This window comes from Bos grunniens, chromosome 5 (assembly GCF_055505025.1).
Source record: "Bos grunniens cultivar Pamir isolate PY7600 chromosome 5, Bosgru_T2T1.0, whole genome shotgun sequence".
Classification (NCBI taxonomy): domain Eukaryota; kingdom Metazoa; phylum Chordata; class Mammalia; order Artiodactyla; family Bovidae; genus Bos; species Bos grunniens.
Window position 1 is genome coordinate 105,596,471 of NC_141169.1, and position 20,718 is coordinate 105,617,188.

General features: G+C 50.3%; 1 protein-coding gene across 2 annotated transcripts in view; it reads left to right on the forward strand.

The window, feature by feature from the left end:
* The window catches only part of VWF (von Willebrand factor), a 125,464-nt gene that overhangs the window by 49,616 nt on the left and 55,130 nt on the right, over window positions 1-20,718 (forward strand). For both annotated transcript variants that reach the window (XM_086402347.1, XM_086402346.1), the window contains 7 exons: window positions 2,584-2,824; window positions 4,354-4,448; window positions 7,156-7,316; window positions 11,493-11,596; window positions 12,639-12,777; window positions 15,972-16,106; window positions 17,439-17,585. In XM_086402347.1, the coding sequence (XP_086258473.1) occupies window positions 2,584-2,824; window positions 4,354-4,448; window positions 7,156-7,316; window positions 11,493-11,596; window positions 12,639-12,777; window positions 15,972-16,106; window positions 17,439-17,585 (1,022 nt within the window). The remainder of the gene's footprint in view (window positions 1-2,583; window positions 2,825-4,353; window positions 4,449-7,155; window positions 7,317-11,492; window positions 11,597-12,638; window positions 12,778-15,971; window positions 16,107-17,438; window positions 17,586-20,718) is intronic.

Genomic DNA, 20,718 nt, shown 5'->3' on the forward strand with positions numbered 1-20,718 from the left:
ATCTCTGCATCCCCCAGACTAGCACAGCCCCTTCCACGCCCCATGCGGTGGGCACACAGTCAACGCATGTTAAACAGATGATATTACTTCTGGGGAAGAAAAAGTGAAAGTGAAAGTGAAAGTGAAGTCGCTCAGACATGTCCGACTCTTTGCGACCCCATGGACTGTAGCCTACCAGGCTCCTCCCTCCATGGGATTCTCTGGGGAAGAAGGAGACATTTAACACGGCTGAGCCGGCTTCTCAGAGGAAAAAGCCTTCTCAGCTCTAGCTCCTTCTGATTGGATGAAATGTGCCCTTACAGTCATAGGTTCAGTGGATTGGGACGCCCATCTTTAGAACCCAACCTGTCCCATCTTAGGGCTTCCCAGGTGGTACAGCAGTAAAGAATCCACCTGCCAATGCAGGAGACACAAGAGATGCAGGTTTGATTCCTGGATTGGGAAGATCCCCTTGCAGAAGGAAATGGCAACCCACTCCAGTATTCTTGACTGAGAAATCCCATGGACAGAGGAACCTGGTGGGCTGTGGTCCATGGGGTTGCAAAGAGTTGGGCACAACTGAGTGAATCACGTATGCACGTTCCATCTTAATCCACCTTTGCTCTAAATATTCATCCGATGACCCAATGTCTCTGCTGGTTTGGAAAAAAGTCTGTGTCTAACATGGTTAGAGCCCCTCCCCTCCCAGCTTCCCTCAAACACCACGCCCACCCGGGGCAGTTGTAGGTGGGGAGGCACCCCGGCGTGGACATTTCTGAGGTTCACGATCAGGCTTTCCCTCTACAGCTTCCCTGGGACACAGCCAGCAGGTTTCTGCTGGAGAAATGGCTTCTAACAGGGAGCAACAAGTTCTATGATCCTGAGAGGAGTGTCCTCAGGGTGAGCTTCTTATTTCTTGGATGACAGCTGATCCGCAATGGGAAAGCATCTTGAAGGAGCCAAGTGCCTCCCTCAACACCAATCTCCCTCCCCCGCCACCAGTCAAGAATTCCATCATCGGGGAGATTGTGAGAGGACCGTGAGCTCAGTGGGCTGAATCCTGGCTGGGGCCCGTCAGTGCCGGGGCCGCTTAGGTTTGGGGCCTGCAGAGCTCGGGCTGCGTTTCCCCTTTCTCACGAAGGCAGGAAAGTGGCAGACAATCACCACCTGCCAGGCGTGACTCGAAACTCCCTTAGCCTTCACAGCCACCCAGCTGGATGGTATTTTTATATTCCAGCAAGGACACTGCTGACTAGAGGCACGGCTGGGACTTGAACCCGGGAACTTGGTGTTCAGCGCCCACTCTCTTAGCTGTTTTATATTTCTATGTGGGAGAAGGCCAGGAAGGGCAAGGGCTATGGGGAGGTGGGTGCTGCCTGCTCTGAGTGCCCCAGCTCTTCGTGACTGGCACGTCCCCAAAGCCTGGCTCCTAGGGGACTGTTTTCTTTTAGAGCATAATGGTTAAGAGCATGAGCTTTGGGGCTGTCACAGAGAGCTGGGTTCAAATCCTGCCTCAAGGACTTCTCTGGTTGTCCAGTGGCTAAGACTCAGCGCTCCCAATGCAGGGAGCCTGGATTCGATCCCTGATCTGGGAACTAGATCCCATATGTTGTAACTAATACCCAATGTAGCAAAAAAAAAAAAAAAAAAAAATCCTGCCTCAGCCTCTTCCTGGAAGGCAGGTCCCTGATGGGTCACTAAGCTTAAGTTTCAGGTTTCTTACCTCTGGTGGTGGGATTGTGAGGTCTCACTCATTGAGAGGCACCAAAGGTGTAAAACCCCCGTGAAGAGCAGGGTATCCAGTAGGTGCTTAGTTAAGGGAGCTGTCATTGTTTTTATCATCAAGGGAGAAATGCCCTCGCCCATCCCTGCCAAGTCTTTTTTTAATTGTTGTCGTTCAGTCACTTAGCTGTGTCCAACTCTTTGCGATCCCGTGGATTGCAGCAAGCCAGGCTGCCCTGTCCTTCACCATCTCCTGGGGTTTGCTCAGACTCATGTCCATCAAGTCAGTGATGCCATCCAACCATCTCATCCTCTGTCATCCCCTTCTCCTCCTGCCCTCAATCTTTCCCAGCATCAGGGTCTTTTCCAATGAGGCAGCTCTTTGCATCAGGTGGCCAAAGTATTGGAGCTTCAGCATCAATCCTTCCAATGAGTATTCAGGGTTGATATTTACAGCCCTAAAATCTACCAGGATTTCTACTCTGTCCCAGGCTCTGAGAGTTCAAAGATGACCAAAGCATGGTCCCCCTAGTTAAACAGAGGAGAAAGCGTGTACTTCCGTAATTAGAACAGTCATTTGTGGGGAACCTTGGCGGTCCAGTGGTTAAGACTGCGCACTTTCACTGAAGAGGGTTTCAACGCTGGTTGGGGAATGAAGATCTCCTATGCGGCCAAAAAATAGAAAAAAATAAAAAATAAAAAGAACAGACAGTTGTGAGCATAAAAACACACTTTTGCTCCCGGTGGGAAGATAAGGCGATGACCATGCAGGTGTAATTGGGGGTCTCAGAGGCAGCGGGTGGGACTGCTGGTCCTAGAACCACAGTCCTGCTCGTCGTAACGTTTCCGCTGTGTCTGTCCTGGCCCCGCCCTCTCCCCCAGTGCTGAGCTGCCCACACGGCCAGGTGTACCAGCAGTGTGGGACCCCCTGCAACCTCACCTGCCGCTCACTCTCCCATCCGGACGAGGAATGCACCGAGGTCTGTCTGGAGGGCTGCTTCTGCCCGCCGGGGCTCTTCCTGGACGAGACAGGGTCCTGTGTGCCCAAGGCCCAGTGCCCCTGTTACTACGACGGTGAGATCTTCCAACCCGAAGACATCTTCTCGGACCATCACACCATGTGGTGAGTCGAGCAGCGGGACTGGGGACCCCGGGAATGGCAGGGCCGGGAAATGGTCCTCTGAGTCCTCCATTTCATGGATGGGTACACTGAGGCCCATGGGCAGGCAGGAAGTGCCCGCCCAGTGTTGCACAGTGAGTTGGGAGCTAAGCTGGGATACCCAGGCCTTCTGTCTGCCTTCCTGTGCCCGGCACTGGAGCTTCAGGCTGGCGGTGGGACTAAGAGGTGAGCAGTAAGCCAGCTGTCACTCCTGGAGCCCCACTCCCTGCATGAGGTGTCAGTTTGCCTTTTCTAGAACAGGAGATGAGAGTGCTCCCTGCCAGCCTCCCCTTCGGCCTCCCGTCAGCATTCTCAGAACAAAGCATTTGAGCCAGAAGAACATTGACCATAGTAGCATCGCCTCCAGAGCACATCACTGTCCCCACTTGCCTCATGCTTTTCTTGGGGAAAAAAAAAAATCCAGATCACACCTACTTCCTGCTGTCCTTCACCCAGGCCCTTGGGCATGGTCAGTGTCAGCAGGGCAGTCACAGTCGCAGAAAAAATTTGTAACAGAACATTTATAAACACCTCCTTGGCACCGGTTCTGTCCTGGGTGCTAGGCTAGAGACGGTGACCTAAAGATGAACTGGACACAGAGTGGGCCTCAAAGCTGACTGTCTACAAGGAAAACCAGCTGAAATGTCCTGTTGATGGAAAATTTCAGACATTGGAGTGGGGAGAATAGTATCAGGAGCCCTAATGCATCCAGCCTCGGCTTCCCTGATTATGACCTCTTTGCTGTTCTGATTTTTAAACAATTTTAGAAAAAGTTTTGTTTGAGATATAACTCACACACAATAAAATTTCTCCTCTTCGGTATACAGAGCTATAGGTGTTTACAAGTGTGTACATCAGGTAACTACTGTCACACTCAAGATACAGAATGTTTTCATCACCCCCAAAATTCTTCCATGCCCTATTTTACTCAATCCTTTACTCACCCTCTGGGCTTCCCTGGTGGCTCTGATGGTAAAGAATCTGCCTAAAGTGTAGGAGACCAGGGTTCGATCCCTGGGTTGGGAAGATCCCCTGGAGGAGGAAATGGCAACCCACTCCAGTATTCTTGTCTGGAGAATTCCATGGACAGAGGAGCTTGGGGGGGCTACAGTCCATGGGGTAACAAAGGGTCAGACATGACTGAGCGACTGGGCTGTAATATTCAAGGTGTTTCTCTCCAAGACCTTGCAACAACACTGTTAGGCAGGCAGACCTGGCTTTTTCAGTAGGAATTTGAGGCTTAGGGATATGATCGCTTTCCCAAGCCACCCAGCAACTGGCTGGAACCCAGGGACTCCTGAACTCTTCGTTAAGTGGAGAAGAGGCCATTGAGTTTGGCGATCAGAAGGTCCTGGTGGCCCTCTTGTTTTGTAGTGTGGTGAGCAGCTGCCTTTCACATGGATGATGGGATGGGAGCCCGGCTGGAGTGGGCAGAGCACCTTGTGGGAGGCGGGGAGTCCCTCTAAGTGAGGCTGTGACCTTTGTTTCTGCAGCTACTGCGAAGATGGCTTCATGCACTGCTCCACGAGTGGAGCCCCAGGGAGCCTGCTGCCTGAAGCAGTCCTCAGCAGCCCCCTGTCCCACCGCAGTGAGTACTGCTCACCATGAGCTCCCCACTCCCTCTGCTCAGACGGCGTGGGCGAGGGGGCTGGCTGCATTCAGGCATGTGTTTGGGTGGGTGACCTCCAGGTCTTTGCATGTGGACATCTCAAGTATTGAGGCAGGAGGAGTTTAATTTTGTGATGAGGAAAGACTGAATTGCCTGTAGGATGGACCAGCGAGATCTCGCTTCGGCCCACGGGGACCTTAACCCAGGGAGCAGCTGTGGGTGTGTTGGCCACTTTGACTGTGGTTAACACCGCCCTCCTCCGATGGCCTCTCTGTCAAGGGACATGCTGACCAGGACACCTCTTTAGAAAGCTTCTCAGATGGATTGGAGAGAGCAGTTTGAACCTGGTGCCTTTAGTGTGAAGGTCGTAATTGATGCTGTGCTGTTTAGCGTTGAGACACAGGAGAGAGAAGAGGCTGACCTGGGGCTGGTGGGACCATATTCACATTTATGGAGCAGGGACCTCATGGGATTCCAGATGGATTGTCACCTTGTGTAGAAAGGATCCCCCTAGGAGGAGGAAGTGGGATGCCTTTAGGCAAATTGTTCTTCAGTTGCTGAGTCGTTTTGGCTCTTTGCTACCCCACACACCATACCAGGCTCCTCTGTCCTCCCCCATCTCCTGAAGTTTGCTCAAATTCTTGTCCACTGAATCAGTCATGCTATCTAACCATCTCGTCCTCTGTCACCCCCTCCTCCTCCTCCCCTCAATCAAGCATCAGGGTCTTTTCCAATGAGTTGGCTCTTTGCATCAGGTTGCCAAAGTTTTGGAGCGTCAGCTTTAGCATCAGTCCTTCCAATGAATATTCAAGACTGATTTCCTTTAGGATTGACTAGTTTGATCTCTCTGCTGTCCGAGGGACTCTCAAGAGTCTTCTGCAGCACCATGATTCAAAAGCACCAGTTCTTCGGTGCTCAGCCTTCTTTATGGTCCAGCTCTCACATCCATACATGACTGCTGGAAAAACCATAGCTTTGACTAGATGAACCTTTGTTGGTGAAGTGATGTCTCTGCTTTTTAATACGCTGTCTTATATGGGCTATTTTTCAACCTCTTCTTCCTGCCTCTCACTTTACCCAAGACCCTCCCTCTGACCCAGCTCTGTGACCGTGTTTGTTTTTCGAGGGCCCTGGGAGTTTGCCCCCTCCCTCTGCATGGCTGGCTGGTTGTCGAGCATCTCAGCCTATAGCTGGGGCAGGATCTGAAACACACGGGTGGCTCACCAGCTGTCAGAACTTAGGACTTTTTCTTAGTCTGTTCAGGCCGCGTAACAAAATACTGCAGACTGTGGGCTTGTAAACAGCAGATCCTTACTTCTCACAGTCTTGGAGGGTGGAGATTCGAGAGCAGGGTGCCCACATGGTCAGGTGAGAACCTGATTCTGGATCCTCACTGTGTCCTCACGTGGTGGAAGGGGCGAGGGAGCCCCATGGCGTGTTTCCTTAGGGTGCTAACCCCATTCATGAGGGATGATTGGTCACCCACCCTCATAACCAATCTCCTCCCCCAGCCCTTGCCTTCTAACCTCTTAACCTTTGGGGGTTAGGATTGCAGCACGTGAATTTTGGGGGACACAACCATTCAGTCCATAGCGGACCGCAAGGTCACTGCATCCCTCTGCCTCTTTCTTCCTTCCGCTCTCTCTCACTGAAGCCTTTCCCCCACGACGTCACCCCTCTCGACTACATTCTACCTCTTAGGTCTTTCATGCCTTTCTTGCCTAGAGTTGTCTGCTTGTCTAGTCACTGGAGGGTATCTTTTTTCAAAGTCAGGGAACTCCTAGAATTTCATGTGATTTGGAAAAATCATTTAACCTCTTAGGGTTTTAGTTTCCTAACAGACGTTTCCATATAAAAATGAGGCTGGAAATTCTGACTTTCTTACCCATACGAGGTAGTAAATACTCTATATGTAAGATAAAAATGCAATCCAGCGCATCACGGTTTTTGAAAGACAGGCGCTGTATCAGTCATCTGCTGCCATCATTTATTCAATTAGGCAGTGATACTAATTGTCAGGAAATGTATCAGTGAACAAAGCAGATATCACGCCACCACCCCCCCCCCACTTACATGGAGCAGATATTTTAGCCTGTGGGTGGGATGGGTGTGAACAGTCAACAAAGAAGTAAAATAAATGGTGCATCAGAATACGATGTCAGGCGATCAGGTGGAGAGTGACAAAGCGGGGGTTGGGGACAGGTAGGAGGGTCCAGGGATGGAATGTTCCAGGTTTAAATGGAGGGGCTGGGACGGTTGGGGGCCGGGCAGAGGAGGACATGTGAGCAAAGCCCCCTTTAAAGTTCCTGTGATTAAGCTAATTTTAGGAATGATTGTGTTGGGGCAAAGGTTCCTTTTTAGCACCTGGCTAAATCCTGGCTCTGGACGTTTCTGCGGTGTGTCCTAATTCAGTGTAGTGGGCAGCGGCAGGGTCAGGGGATGAGGAACATGGGCCATCAGAGGGGTGCTGAGCTCAGCAGAAGTGCCTTCAGTGTGGGCAAAGGTCAGAGGTCAGATGATAGATGAAGCTGCTGCCCAGGGCCCGGCTGGAGGTCAGGCAGTGCCGTGTCCCAGGGCGTACAGCCTGAGCCTCTAGGGTGGAGTGACTGCAGGCAGGGGATGAAGTACAGGGTAGATGGCAGACCTGTTCACCCCTCCGCTGATCTGTGGTTTTCCTGACTCCAAGGCAAAAGGAGCCTGTCCTGCCGGCCCCCCATGGTCACGGTGGTGTGCCCTGCTGACAACCCGAGGGCCGAAGGGCTTGAATGCACCAGGACCTGCCAGAACTATGACCTGGAATGCATGAGCACTGGCTGTGTGTCCGGCTGCCTCTGCCCCCCGGGCATGGTGAGAACCCAGATTTTGTTGTTGTTGTTTTTTTCCCATGAAAGATCAACAAAAATGAGAGGATTGCTCTAGAAAAGTTCCCAAGCCTTTTTGTGCAAAAATTCTTGAATGGACCACCTGCGTTTAAATTATACCATTACCTGCATCCACCACGAGGTGGCAGCAAACCACAGTCCAGGGCCCGTCTCTCGCCCTCCAGCCAGGGCTGGACACAGTCTCCAGGCAGAGCCCTAGACTCAAGCTTTCAACACTTCCTGCCACACTGGAGGAGACCAAGGACAGAAAAGACACAGAACCATTCAAGGATACACAATTGTGTAGTGGAAATCCTGGTCTCCTGTCTCCCAGCCCCAGGTGTACCACTGTCTGCGAGATGCTCACTTACCTCTGAAGTCTAGTGGCCACATCCTCCAAACTGGTACCCAGCTCTGCTGGCACCAGGGAACCTCTTGGCAGAGGGGAAGTGTGTTTATTTCCCTGGTCCTTTGAGGCCTGATTTTCTCGCTGGCCCACTGGGAAGCCTGAAAAGACTTTGGCGCTGTTTTTATTTGGTTTTGTTTTAAATTAATTTTTATTGGTGTATTTGGATTTACAATGTGGTATTAGTTTCTGCTGTGCAGCAAACTGAATCAGTTATACATGTATCCACTCTTTTTAAGATTCTTTTTCCCATATAGCTCATTACAGAGTATTGAGTAGAATTCTCTGTGCTGTATAGTAGGTTCTTATTCATTATCAATTTTATGTTTAGTTGTGAGTATATGTCAGTCGCAACCTCCTGATTTATTTCTTCTCTCCCTTTCCTTCTTGGTTGGGGCTGCTTCTTGAAAGCTAGAGCTTGGGCTCAGGGGCACATCCACAGAGAGCCTCACAGGAGGGCATTGCAAATCCTATGAAATGTAATCTTAAAAGGTTCCAGAAAGCCCTCCTGTCTCAGAGATATCTCCTATACTTCCTATGGTTTGTCACCTTATCAGATTTACTAAAATATGATAGGTATGAAGTTAGTTTGGTTAACAAAAAAGAACTTTAAAAAAGCTTCTCTTATAAATCCTCATAGGAAGTCATTCACACTTTAGTGAGAGTTAGTTCATCAGATTCTTTCCTGGTAGCAAACATGCATTGAGCTGGAAATATTAGCAGGGAGGACATAGCGCAGTTGGAAGGCAAAAAAAAAAAAAAAGGTTTTGGAGAATGGGTCAGTGTGGAGGGGTGAGGTGGGTTTTTTTCAGAGAAAAGTGACAAAACCAAATTTTTTCTACTTCATAATTTTTCTTCGGGCCAATTGAAACCCAGGACCAAGTTCTCAGCGCAAACCTTTCTTGCTCAAGATGTCATGAGTTGATGAACAAACGTGACTACTATTTCTGCCTGTTCTCTTCTGAAGTCCTAAAAGGACAATCGTTACTTTTATTGTATCATCCTTCTCGTGTCCCAGTGTCCAAGAGACTGACTTGCACAAAATTCACTTGGGGCTGCAGTGCCGGCGCACCCTCCATGTGGGCCATTCACCTGGGGCTGCAGTGCCAGCCCACCCTCCATGTGGGCCATTCACCTGGGGCTGCAGTGCCGGCCCACCCTCCACCCTCCATGTGGGCCATTCACCTGGGGCTGCAGTGCCAGCCCACCCTCCACCCTCCATGTGGACCATTCACCTGGGGCTGCAGTGCCGGCCCACCCTCCACGTGGGCCATTCACCTGGGGCTGCAGTGCCGGTCCACCCTCCACCCTCCATGTGGACCATTCACCTGGGGCTGCAGTGCCGGCCCACCCTCCATGTGGACCAGGTCTCATCTACTTCCCGCCCATCTTCTGCATTGTGTCTTTATCTTTCTATCTCTGTGGATTTTTTTTTAAAAATGCTTTAGGACTCTGGGTGATTCAGCTGGGCTGGTGGCGTTAAAGTTGAGAGCCTCTTAATGGGAAACCTTGCCTCACATATACATAGACACACACACATATATACACACATGCACACAGAGGTGCACACGCATATAGACACACTTATACTCACATGTATAAACACACACACAGGCACCCACACATATACAAGACACACACACATACGCACACAGAGGCAAGCACACATACACACACACATATACACATATGCACAGATACACACAGGCACACACATATAATACAGGCATACAGCCATACACAAACATGCACCTACCCACACATACACATAGGTATACACACATATACACACACATACACACACAGGCACACACAAATATAGACACACACACAGGCACACACACACATAGACACACATGTACACTCGTGTATATTAATACACACACATGCACTCACATATACACACACACATATACACATATGCACAGATACACACAGGCACACACCCATACACACACATGCACCTACCCACACATACACATAGATATGCACACATATACACACACACACACAGGCACACACACATAGACACATATGTACACTCATGTATATTAACACACACATGCACTCACACATATACACACATGCACCCACATATACACACAGGCATGCACACATATACACACATGCATGCACACACAGAAACACACAGGCATACACACATATATATAGGCACACACAGGCACACAGCCATACACACACATGTGCCTACCCACACATACACATAGGCACACACATATACACACAGCCACAACACAAATATAGACACATGGGCACTCACTTATATCAACACACATATACACCCACACATATGCCCACATATACCCACACACACACAGGCACACAGCCACATACATGTGCCCACACATACACACGGGCACTCACACACACAAATGCACACGTGCATACACAAGGAAGACACACATATACACATGCACACAAATGCATGCATATACACTAGCACATGCATACAAACACATGTACATGAATGCACATATATACATATTCACACACATAATTTCAGTCTGTGATCCCTGACATGAAAGCCTTATGTTCAGCCCAAGACCGCCCTGTCCCCGGGCTCAAAGCCTAGGGGTCCCAGGCTTGTCTGTGGAGCAGTGGGGTCATGTGGATGCTGGGGCACCCATACCAGAAGCTTCTCACCCTTGGGTGGCTTTGGAACCAGAGTGCTGTGGGTCCTTCTCTCAAGGTCATGCAGAGCGGGAGTCCAGGGCTGCCTCCTGGACTGCCGGGATGGAAGCAGATCCCTATGTGGAGTCAGAGGGGCTTGGCCAGCTCTTCCTGAGCCCACCGGGGCCAGTGGCTCTTCTCAGTTCTCCCCTGCCCCCTCGGCAGCATCCCATGAGGAGTATAACTTGTCATGTGGTAACTCCTTGGCTGGTGGAGGGCTGGTGGGGAGGAGGGCAGGTGCGTTAGACCCTCAGGAGGGGACTCGTGGGACTTGAAAACCCCCAGCTTCTGGTTCTGGTCCATCCCTACCTGTGGCCAGTATTCCGCTTTTACCTCCAGGACATTAAGTACATTGTTAACCGATTACTTCATTTCATTAAATCTATTGTCCAGTTTCTTCAATTATAGAACATAATAAATGCTCAGTGAAGAGCAATCAGAAGAAAATTTAAAAACCACAGAAAGAAAATCAAACTCCCTTATCCCAACCCCTCAGAGGCAACTTCTAAATTCCCTTCCAGACAGTTTTTGAAGTATATATATATATTTTTTTTCATAATTGAGACTATATGTATATACAGTTTTTTATCTCTTGTTTTAAAAATTAACAGAATAAGTAGTTCTCAAAACTTTTAAGATTTTGATATTTCCATTGGCCAATATCACCTGGAGATTCCTCAATGGGCTTAATCATTTTCCTATTGTTGAACACTTAATTGCTCCCACTTTTTTTTGAGTGGTAAATAATTGCACATTAATCTTAGCCCATAACTCTGTTACCTTTAGAGAAATCCCCTGGAAGAATTACTTGGTCTAAGGAGATGCATGTGTCAGGGGCTTTTGACATGTGTTACTGGAGTCTCCACTGGGTCCCAGGGCTCCTGCCTGCAGCAGTGTGTGAGGGCAGAGGGGGTCAGAGCGTCTCCAGCTGAGCCAGGAGGACCAGTGTGGATGAGAGCCAAGCAGGGTCTCCAGCCCCAGTCTGAGCGTGGGCTCCCCGGGTTGCCTCTGGCCGTGGCTGTTCACTCACTGTGGCCCCAAGACTTTCCCTTCACTTTCCCTCAGGTCCGGCATGAGAACAGGTGTGTGGCCCTGGAAAGGTGCCCTTGCTTCCACCAGGGCAGAGAGTATGCCCCCGGAGACAGGGTGAAGGTCGATTGCAACAGCTGGTGAGGCTGGGAGTGGTTCTGGGGGTCCTGGGGGCAGGTCGGGGAGGGGTTTGGTCACTTGCCTGTTCCCCACTCCTGGGAATGTGACTGCACCTGTCCTTTCCCCTCTGCCTCTGTTTTTCCATCTGTCAAATGGGAGAATCTTTTTCATCCCCTGGGCTCGCCCGGGATGGATGCTCTCTGGAAAGCAGTGTTTCCCTGCAGGGAGGGGGCAGGGGAAATATAAGGGCTGTGTCCATCACTGCATGTGCAACCAAACTGCCCCAGGGCACCAGGCCGGGGTCCTTCTGTGGCTTTATCCTGGTCCCCCTCCTCCAGGCATATTGTGAGGGTGCCTGCCTGGAAAGGGACCGTCCTTCACCCAGTCCCTGACTCTGCTCATCACCCCGCCTTTCTTTGGGGCCTGCAGAGCTTTAGGGATGGGCCAAGGGGCCAGGCAGGAAGGGGCTGGAGGCCTGAGCATCCCACTGCTAATGCCCAGAGTGGACTTCCTGATGTTGGTTCTGGTATGGAGTGGGGAGATGGGGGTGTGGGCAGCTGGCAAGTCCCTGTGGGTTTATAGACATTGCTGCCCACATAGACCCTCTCCCAGCAGAAGTTCATGGCTGGTCACCATTTCTCTGACTCAGAACTTGCCTGCTCTTCTGTCCTGTGTGTTCCCTTAGCCTCAGAGGGGCTTTTGGCCTTGGGGTCCATTGTATAGAGACCCAGTGGCTCTTCCCAGGTAATGTCTTGGGAGACTGGGCTTCAGCACGTTTGGAGCAGGTGGTGATAGTGTCACCTCGGACAACTGGGGCTCTTCTTTGGTCGTTTCCCCCTTGTGATGAGTGGGTAGCGTGGCTTCCCTGTCCTCCTTGGCCCTGTTCCCTAAAAACATAAGGGTTCATGACTGCAGAGCCCCGCGAGGTCCAATCTGCAGGCCCTGAAGCCACCTACCAGTTCCCAAGGCCTCCTGGGGGTGGGTGGCATCCTGGCTGCCCTGATGTCGGACCTGCCCCTATATCCGGTGGCCTCACACTTACCCCCTATCTCCTGTCCCCAGCATCTGTCAGGACCGGAAGTGGAACTGTACGGACCACGTGTGTGATGCTAGCTGCTCTGCCCTGGGCCTGGCTCACTACTTCACCTTTGATGGGCTCAAGTACCTGTTCCCGGGGGAGTGCCAGTATGTCCTGGTGCAGGTGAGACCTGGGGAGGGGGGTCCCAGGCTAGAGCTGCTTGGGGAAACAGCTCTGGGGGCTGGTTTCTAATGGAGTGACTTCCCAGTCCCTGGAGAGGCAGGGCCTCAAGCCCCCGGTGACTGCCGACTTGCCTCAACTCCCTGGACGCCTCCAGGGATGGATGGAAACTCATTGGTCGACTGGCCTTGGTGTGGAGCAGGCTCCCGTCACCCCAATTCCAGCACAAGGGAATGAGAGAAGGGCTTCTTTCCTCCTGGCAGACACAGCTTGGTCAGGGGACCAACCATGGCGAGTGGCGTCAGGGCTGGATTTTGGCCCCGGCACCCTCTCTGCCAGCATCCTTGTGCAGTGGACAGCCCGCTGGGGATGGCGGAAATGACCCCTGGAGTTTCCTTCCCTTTCTGTGATTCTGTTCCATTCCATCTATTCTGTTCTGTTGTCTTCTACAGCATGTCTCCTACTTACGAATGAGTGCTATTCTGAGAGCACTCTATTCTGAGAGTTCTGTTCGTATGTCCAGTTTGTTCACAAGTCCACCTAAGTAAGCTTAGGTACCCAACTAACACAGTTGGCTATATTTTGTACTATACTGTAACAGGTTTATAATACTTTTCACACAAATAATACACACACAAAAAACAAATACAAAAATAAAGAAAACATTTTTAATCTCACAGTGCAGTACCTTGGAAAGTACAATAGTACTTTACAAAAAAGTAAAATAGTACAAAAGTACAACAGCCCAACAGCTGGCATACAGGGGCTGGCATCGAGTGACCAGGCAAGAAGAGTTACTGACTGGAGGAGGGAGAGGAGCGGGGGAGATGGTGGAGCTGAAGGGCCAGCAGCGATGGGAGACGGAGGGCAAGCTGCCCGTTCACTCGCACCTGACGTGATGGTTCCTCGCTAGAACACAAGTTGCACATTTGCAGCTTTGAAAGTTTGCCACCTGAAAGTTCATATGTAGGGCGCTCCTATCCTATTCTATCCTGTCGTATCCTGTCCTATTCTATCCTATTCACCGTTTTCATTTCCAACCCAGTGCAGCTCAGAGTGGGGAGGGGGTGTGGGGTAGAGCAGGTCCTACTGCCCGCAGGGTGGGAAGCAGCCCCAGGGGATCCTAGCTGTGGACTCAGGGCCGCTCTGCCCCCTCTCCCGGTGGGTGGACTCCTGGGCGTGTCTCTTGCTGGTTGACAGCGATGTGGGTGAGCAAGGAGGGCTGGGCTCTCTATTCACGACAGTGAGGAGGCTGGACTCTGCAGCTTAAACAGATTGCGGTCTGTTCATCTCCCCTCTCCCGAGCCGGGGAGGAGGGGCTCGGTGTGGTCTGGAGGGAAGACCACAGACCCACAGGAGCCTCAGCCCCGGAGTCAGGGCTGCAGGGAGTCGGGCGTCGAGTGAGATGGAGCGTGACACCTGCCTGGCGTGGGGAGAAGGAGCCCCCTGCCTCTGTCCCCTGCCCCAGATTGGCCCCAGAGAGGTGGGTGGCATGCTGGCAGACGGGCATGCGCCCCATGAAATGGTTTTACGCACCCCCAGGTGCCCTCTGGGGCTTCCCCACAGATCGTATGTGGAAGCCCACCTTTGTTACCTGTGTGCCCTCCAGCCTTGGTAGCAAAAGAAGGGGTGACCCAGCTCTGGGGCTCCACCCTCAGTCAGGTTCAGATCTGGGCACCCAGAAAGCACGACAGTTCAGTGCAGTGAGAGGAACTGGTCAGACCCCCTGCCCTGGCTCTGCCTGCCCAGTGAAGCTGCCCAGGTGGGCAGTCGTGCCCCCACAGAGCTGTGCCCCTCGGGGGGCTACTAGTCCTGCCCCACAGCCAGTGCTGATGTCCCCTCGATGCTCTTCCTGGGTCCCCTCCCTGACTCCCCTTCCTCCTTTGGGAGGTGTTCTCAGGACTAAACCCTCCCCTTCAGAAAAATCTCAGCTGGTGACACAGCGCTTCTACCTATGTTCCCTCTTACAACTTTCACAATCCCATTAACCCAACCCTAACCCGTTTAACCCGGCAATCCCACTAACCCAACACAAACGCATTAACCTGACGACCCCATTAGCCTGAGACAAACCCGTTTAACCTAAGAGTCCCATTAGGTTGGCTAATTCCATCTTACAGAGGGGCACATCCTACGTGTGGTATGTATGTATGTGTGTATGTGTGTCTATGTATGTGCAGAGTGTGTATTGCATGTGTTATCTATGTGTGTACACGTGGTTGTGTGTATATGAATGTGTCTGTATATGTGTGTTTGTGTGTGTATGTGTGCACTTATGTGTATATGCATGCGTGTGACTGTGTATGAATGTGTACTCTGTGTTATGCATGTGTGTATATGTGTCTTTGTGTGTATATGAATGCATGCCTATATGTGTGTACATGTGTGCATGTATGTATGTGCAAAAGTGTGTATTGTATATATGTTATGTGTGTGTCTTTGTGTGTATATGAATGTGTGTCTGTTTATGTATATGTGTATGTGTGTGTATGTGTGCAAGTGTGTATTGTATGTGTGTGCTGTGTGTGTGTGTGTGTGTATGAGTGTGTGGGTCAGAGAGGTAAGTGACCTACTCAACATCATCCCAGATGTGGCAGAAACAAGCCCGCACCTAGCTTTTCTAAGTGAGTGGTTTTCCCCATCACACCACAGCGACAGCCACGACGGGAGGTGTTTGCCAGAAGCGTGTCCCTTTCTGCTGCTTTTCTGTGTAGACCCCAGCGAGGACCAGTGCCTTCTAGAGGTGGCAGCTCAGCTGGTGTTGCTGGGTCTGGCGGTCTTTGGTTACAGTCCTGGCCAGCCACCCAGGGGACTCCGCTGGAGCTTGGATCTGCCAAGTGTCGCATGCCTGATGGTGTGGGTCCCTGCTGAGGCTGGCCCAACAGGCTCTGGGGCGGGGTGGGGGATCAGCAGGCTGATGTGTCCACCTTCCGCTGTCTCCCTTCTTCCTCCCTCCTGCCCCTCAGCCCTTTTCTCTGCCTGACTGTAGGCGCTTGCTCATGGCTGATGGCTGAGGATGGCAGTCTTGTGAGTGTCGTCTGGCTCATGAACACACAAGCGCACACACACGTGCATGTGGTCATGGCAGCCTCCTGTAACACTCCCTTCAAAAGCCTGGGAGCACCGACCACGGTCTGCTGGTCTGGGCAGGGGTGGAAGGATTGTGTTTCTCTCCTGACATCCACCCCTTTCCCCAGGACCACTGTGGTAGTAACCCCGGCACCTTCCGGGTCCTGGTGGGGAATGAGGGGTGCAGAGTCCCCTCCCTGAAGTGCAGGAAGCGCATCACCATCCTGGTGGAAGGAGGAGAAATAGAGCTGTTTGACGGGGAGGTGAGTATGGGCTGGTGCCCCACCCTCAGTGCCCCCATTAGCTGATGGGGAGCAGTGCCCAGCATTAGTTCAGGACACGTGCGGGTGGAGCACGATGCTGCTGGTGGAGAGACCTCACCACGTCCCGCGAGGGGGGCGGGTGCAGATGGTGATGGATTTAGTAAAAGGAAGTGCAGACACGTGTGGAGGAGGGTGTGTAACTGTATTTGCACCAGTGTAGGAAGAGCCAGGGCGGACTTGGGGGGTAGTGGAGGGTGGGAGGACTTTCATATGGGAATACGTGTGTACACACACATATGTTATATGTCCACAGTCATGTTATTACAATACACACATAGACATATGCATATATAAACATGCATTATACACACACAAATATACACACTTGTGTACACACACATACATATATATTATATACCATAGTTATATGAATTATATATATACGCATGTACACACACACACATATTCTACACACACATACATATGTATTATGTACCCATGGCTATATGTATTATATACATATATACACACATAAACACATGTATTATACAAATATATATTATAAGCACACATACACACAAATACATACATATTATATACCCATAGCTGTTTGTATTATATATACAAACGTATACACACATTTACATGCATGTATACATATATATTACATACCCACAGTTATATGTATTATACACACAAATGGATGCAACACATATAAATATATTATACACACATATACATATATATTATATATTCAAATGTATACACACATATACATACAAATGTATACACATATGTACATACACATAAATATTATATCCCACGCACATATATAATGTGTACAAAAGTATACACACATACATACACATGTATATGTATGTACTCACATTTATATATATAATATATACAAATGTCTGCACGCATATATACACATACATTATACATGCAAATATTTTATACATACATATATATTAAGTCTCACATTTATATGTATTATATAATAAATGAACACACACATACATACATGCATTATTCACACAAATATATATACACACATATACAAGAATACGTTATATATATATACACATACATATACAGGTATATGCACATATATTGGAGAAGGCAATGGCAGCCCACTCCAGTGTTCGTGCCTGGAGAATCCCAAGGACAGAGGAGCCTGGTGGGCTGCCGTCTGTGGGGTTGCACAGAGTCAGACATGGCTGAAGCGACTTAGCAGCAGCAGAAGCATACACATATACAAGCATACATTATATATATACACATGTATACACACATATATGCTATCCCTTACTGTCCTGGTCTCTCGCTCAGGTGAACGTGAAGACGCCCATGAAGGATGAGACGCACTTTGAGGTGGTGGAGTCTGGCCGGTACATCACTGTGCTGCTGGGCAAGGCCCTCTCTGTGGTCTGGGACGGGCACCTGGCCGTCTCCGTGTTCCTGAAGCGGACGTACCAGGTGGGTGGCCTTTCTCCACTTCCTCCCTCTTTGTCTGCTTGCATCTTCAGCTCCCTGAGCAGCATCTGGGATCCCCACCCCCAGTCTCAGGGGGAAGGTGGGTGGTCACCTGGTTCAGCCTCCTCCCAACACAGATAAGACTCAAGGATTAGAGTTCACCTTGGCTGTTTCCCGAGACAGTTGCCCGTGGGCAGGATGGAGGGTCCTGGACCCTGCAAACAGTCCCTTGACTGGCAGTAGGTATTTTTAAGGTTTCCTAACCTAAGGAGCAAAACCCATCATGCACAATGTGACTATAACACCTCAGAACATTCTGGGTGCACCTCCCATGGAGCCCAGGCCAGCACCTGCCAAGGGCTGTGGTGAGATGGCTCATCAGCTGCTTGGGGGGAAGCTCGTGATGTCTGGCCAGGTCTTGACGGTTTGCTGGGACTTCGTTTCCTCCACGCATGTATGTGATGAATGCTCTGTCTGCCTGGTGGCAGGACCCACGTTCCCAGCATTCTGATGGCTCATTCTCAGCTCGTATCTGAGTGAGGCTGCTCCTTGCGACCCCATGCTGTTTCTGGAGAGCATCAGCAATGCACTCATTCCATTATTCAACAAATGCTTACTAAACTCCTGTTATGTGTCAAGCACTGTTCTAGGTACTCTGGGTATGGGGAAAATAACTTACTATTGATACAGCGAGGGGAGAATCTGTCCTTGCCTTTTCTAGCTTCAGGAGACTGCCTGCATCCCTTGGCTGTGGTCCCATCCTCCACCTTCAAAGCCAGTAGCACAGCATCTTCTGCTCTCCGTTTCCCTCGGTCTCATCGCCTTTCTCATTCTGACTTCTCCTGCACCCTGTGATCACTCTGAGCTCACCCAGGTGACCCAGGACAGTCTTCCTGTCTCAAGATCCTTGACCTAACACACCTGCAAAGTTCCCTTAGCCGTGTACAGTGACATATTCCTGGTTCTGGGGATTAGGACGTGGACATCTCTGGGGCTGGCTGTTGTTTTGCCTACCACAACCCTGCCTGCTTGCTTAATTGCTCAGTTGTGTTTGACTCTTTGCAACCTCATGGACTGCAGCCCACCAGGCTCCTCTGTCCATGGGATTCTCCAGGCAAGAATACTAAAGTGGGTTGCCATGCCCGCCTCCAGGGGATCTTCCTGACCCAGGGATCGAACCCGCATCTCCTGTGTCTCCTGCACTGCGGGCAGATTCCTTACTCTCTGAGCCATCGGGGAAGTCTGATGGAGGTCATATTCTAGTGGGGATATTATGTGTTTTATATTTTAAAGATTATATATATTTTTTTAAAATATATTTTTATTTATTTTTTGGCTGCTCCAAGTCTTAATTGCAGCCTGTAAACACTCTTTAGTTGCAGCATGTGGGATCTAGTTCCCTGACCAAGGATCAAACCCACGCCCCCTGCATTGGGAGCGTGGAGTCTTAGCCACTGGACCACCAGGGAAGTCCCTATTATGTTTTTTTTTATTATTATTTATTTATTTGGCTGTGTTGCATCTTAGTTGTGTCATGGGAGATGTTCCATTGCAGGGCAGGGACTCTCTAGTGGTGCTCGGGTTCAGTTCAGTTGCTCCACGGCATGTGGGATGTTAGCTCCCCGACCAGGGATCAAACCCACATCCTCTGCATTGCAAGGCTGATTCTAGACCACTGGGCCACTAAGTATTTTAGATGGGTTGGTCTGATGAGACTCGTCTCAGAAAGTGTGAGAAGAGTCTTTGGGGAAGAGGGAAGGGAGTCGTGTAAATATCCTGACTTTAGGCAGATGGCACAGCAGGTGCCAAGTCCCTGAGGTAGATGGTGTTTGTGTTGAACAAGCAGACTAGGGTGGCTAGAGAGGAGGGGCTTGAGGTGATTGGTGGTCAGTAAGGACAGGGACCAGGCAGGGCCATACGCAGGGGCTGTCAGGCCACGTAAAAATCTTTGTCCTTTTGCCCACCTATGAGAACATTTTTCTTACATGTTTCCTAGCAAAACAGAATAAATCACCTCTCTTTGTCTCAAGGCAGGACTTCAAAAAGGTTCTAAAAGCATCACCTTTTCTTTTCCAGGCTGATTTTGTCCACTTAAAAAAAGTTTTTTTTGGCCATACATCGCGGCTTATGAAATCTTAGTTCCCTGACCAGGGATTGAACCTGCACCCCCTGCATTGAAAGGCAGAGTCTTAACCACAGGACTGCTGAAGAAGTCTTTGTCCAGTGGTTCTTATGTGATGGTTTTCATCTATTCATTCATTAGTTGGTCAGGATTTGTTGTATACTGCACCCCCTGATAGGTGAACATGGAGAGAAGTAAGATATTATGTCAGTGCTGGTAGCATTTAGTATACAGCAGAATCCTGGCCTTCCCTGGTGGCTCAGATGGTAAAGAATCTGCCTGTAATGCAGGAGAACTGAGTTAGATCCCTGGGTCGGGAAGATCCACTGGAGAAGGAAATGGCAACTCACTCCAGTATTCTTGCCTGGAGAATTCCATGGACAGAGGAACCTGGTGGGCTATAGCCCACGGGGTCACAAAGACTTGGACATGACTGAGTGACTAACACACAGAGGATCCTGGCCAGCTTGCTCTGGACAGGCTGCAGTTGTCCAGGGAAGGCAAGCAACTGTCCACAGTCAAGTGGGACTAGAGGGCTCCTTCCTCAGACCTCTCACACTCTCGTTGATGTAATGCTGAACCAGCTTCTCTTCTGCTCAGACCCTTACTGGGGCGGCTGACGGTTTATCCTGCAGGGATCAGGGCCCTGGCTGCTTAACTGGCCCTCCGAGGGACCTGGGTGTGCTGCTTCTCTCTGTGAATGATCTTGGCTTCCTTAACCTTAACATGGGGTCATTTATGTTCATTCTGAGAAGGGGGAGACAGAGGATGAGATGGCTGGATGGCATCACTGGCTCAATGGACATGAGTTTGAGCAAATTCAGGGAGATGGTGAAGGACAGGGAGGCCAGTCCATGGGGTCACAGAGAGTCGGACACAACTGAGTGACTGAACAATTACAGCATGGGGGTCAGTGCAGAAGCAGGGAAAGGGCCTTGGCAGGGTTGGGGCTTTGCTGACCACCCTGGTCTCCCTCTGGGCTGCCCTCCCATCCCCTTCCCTCCTCCTCTTCCT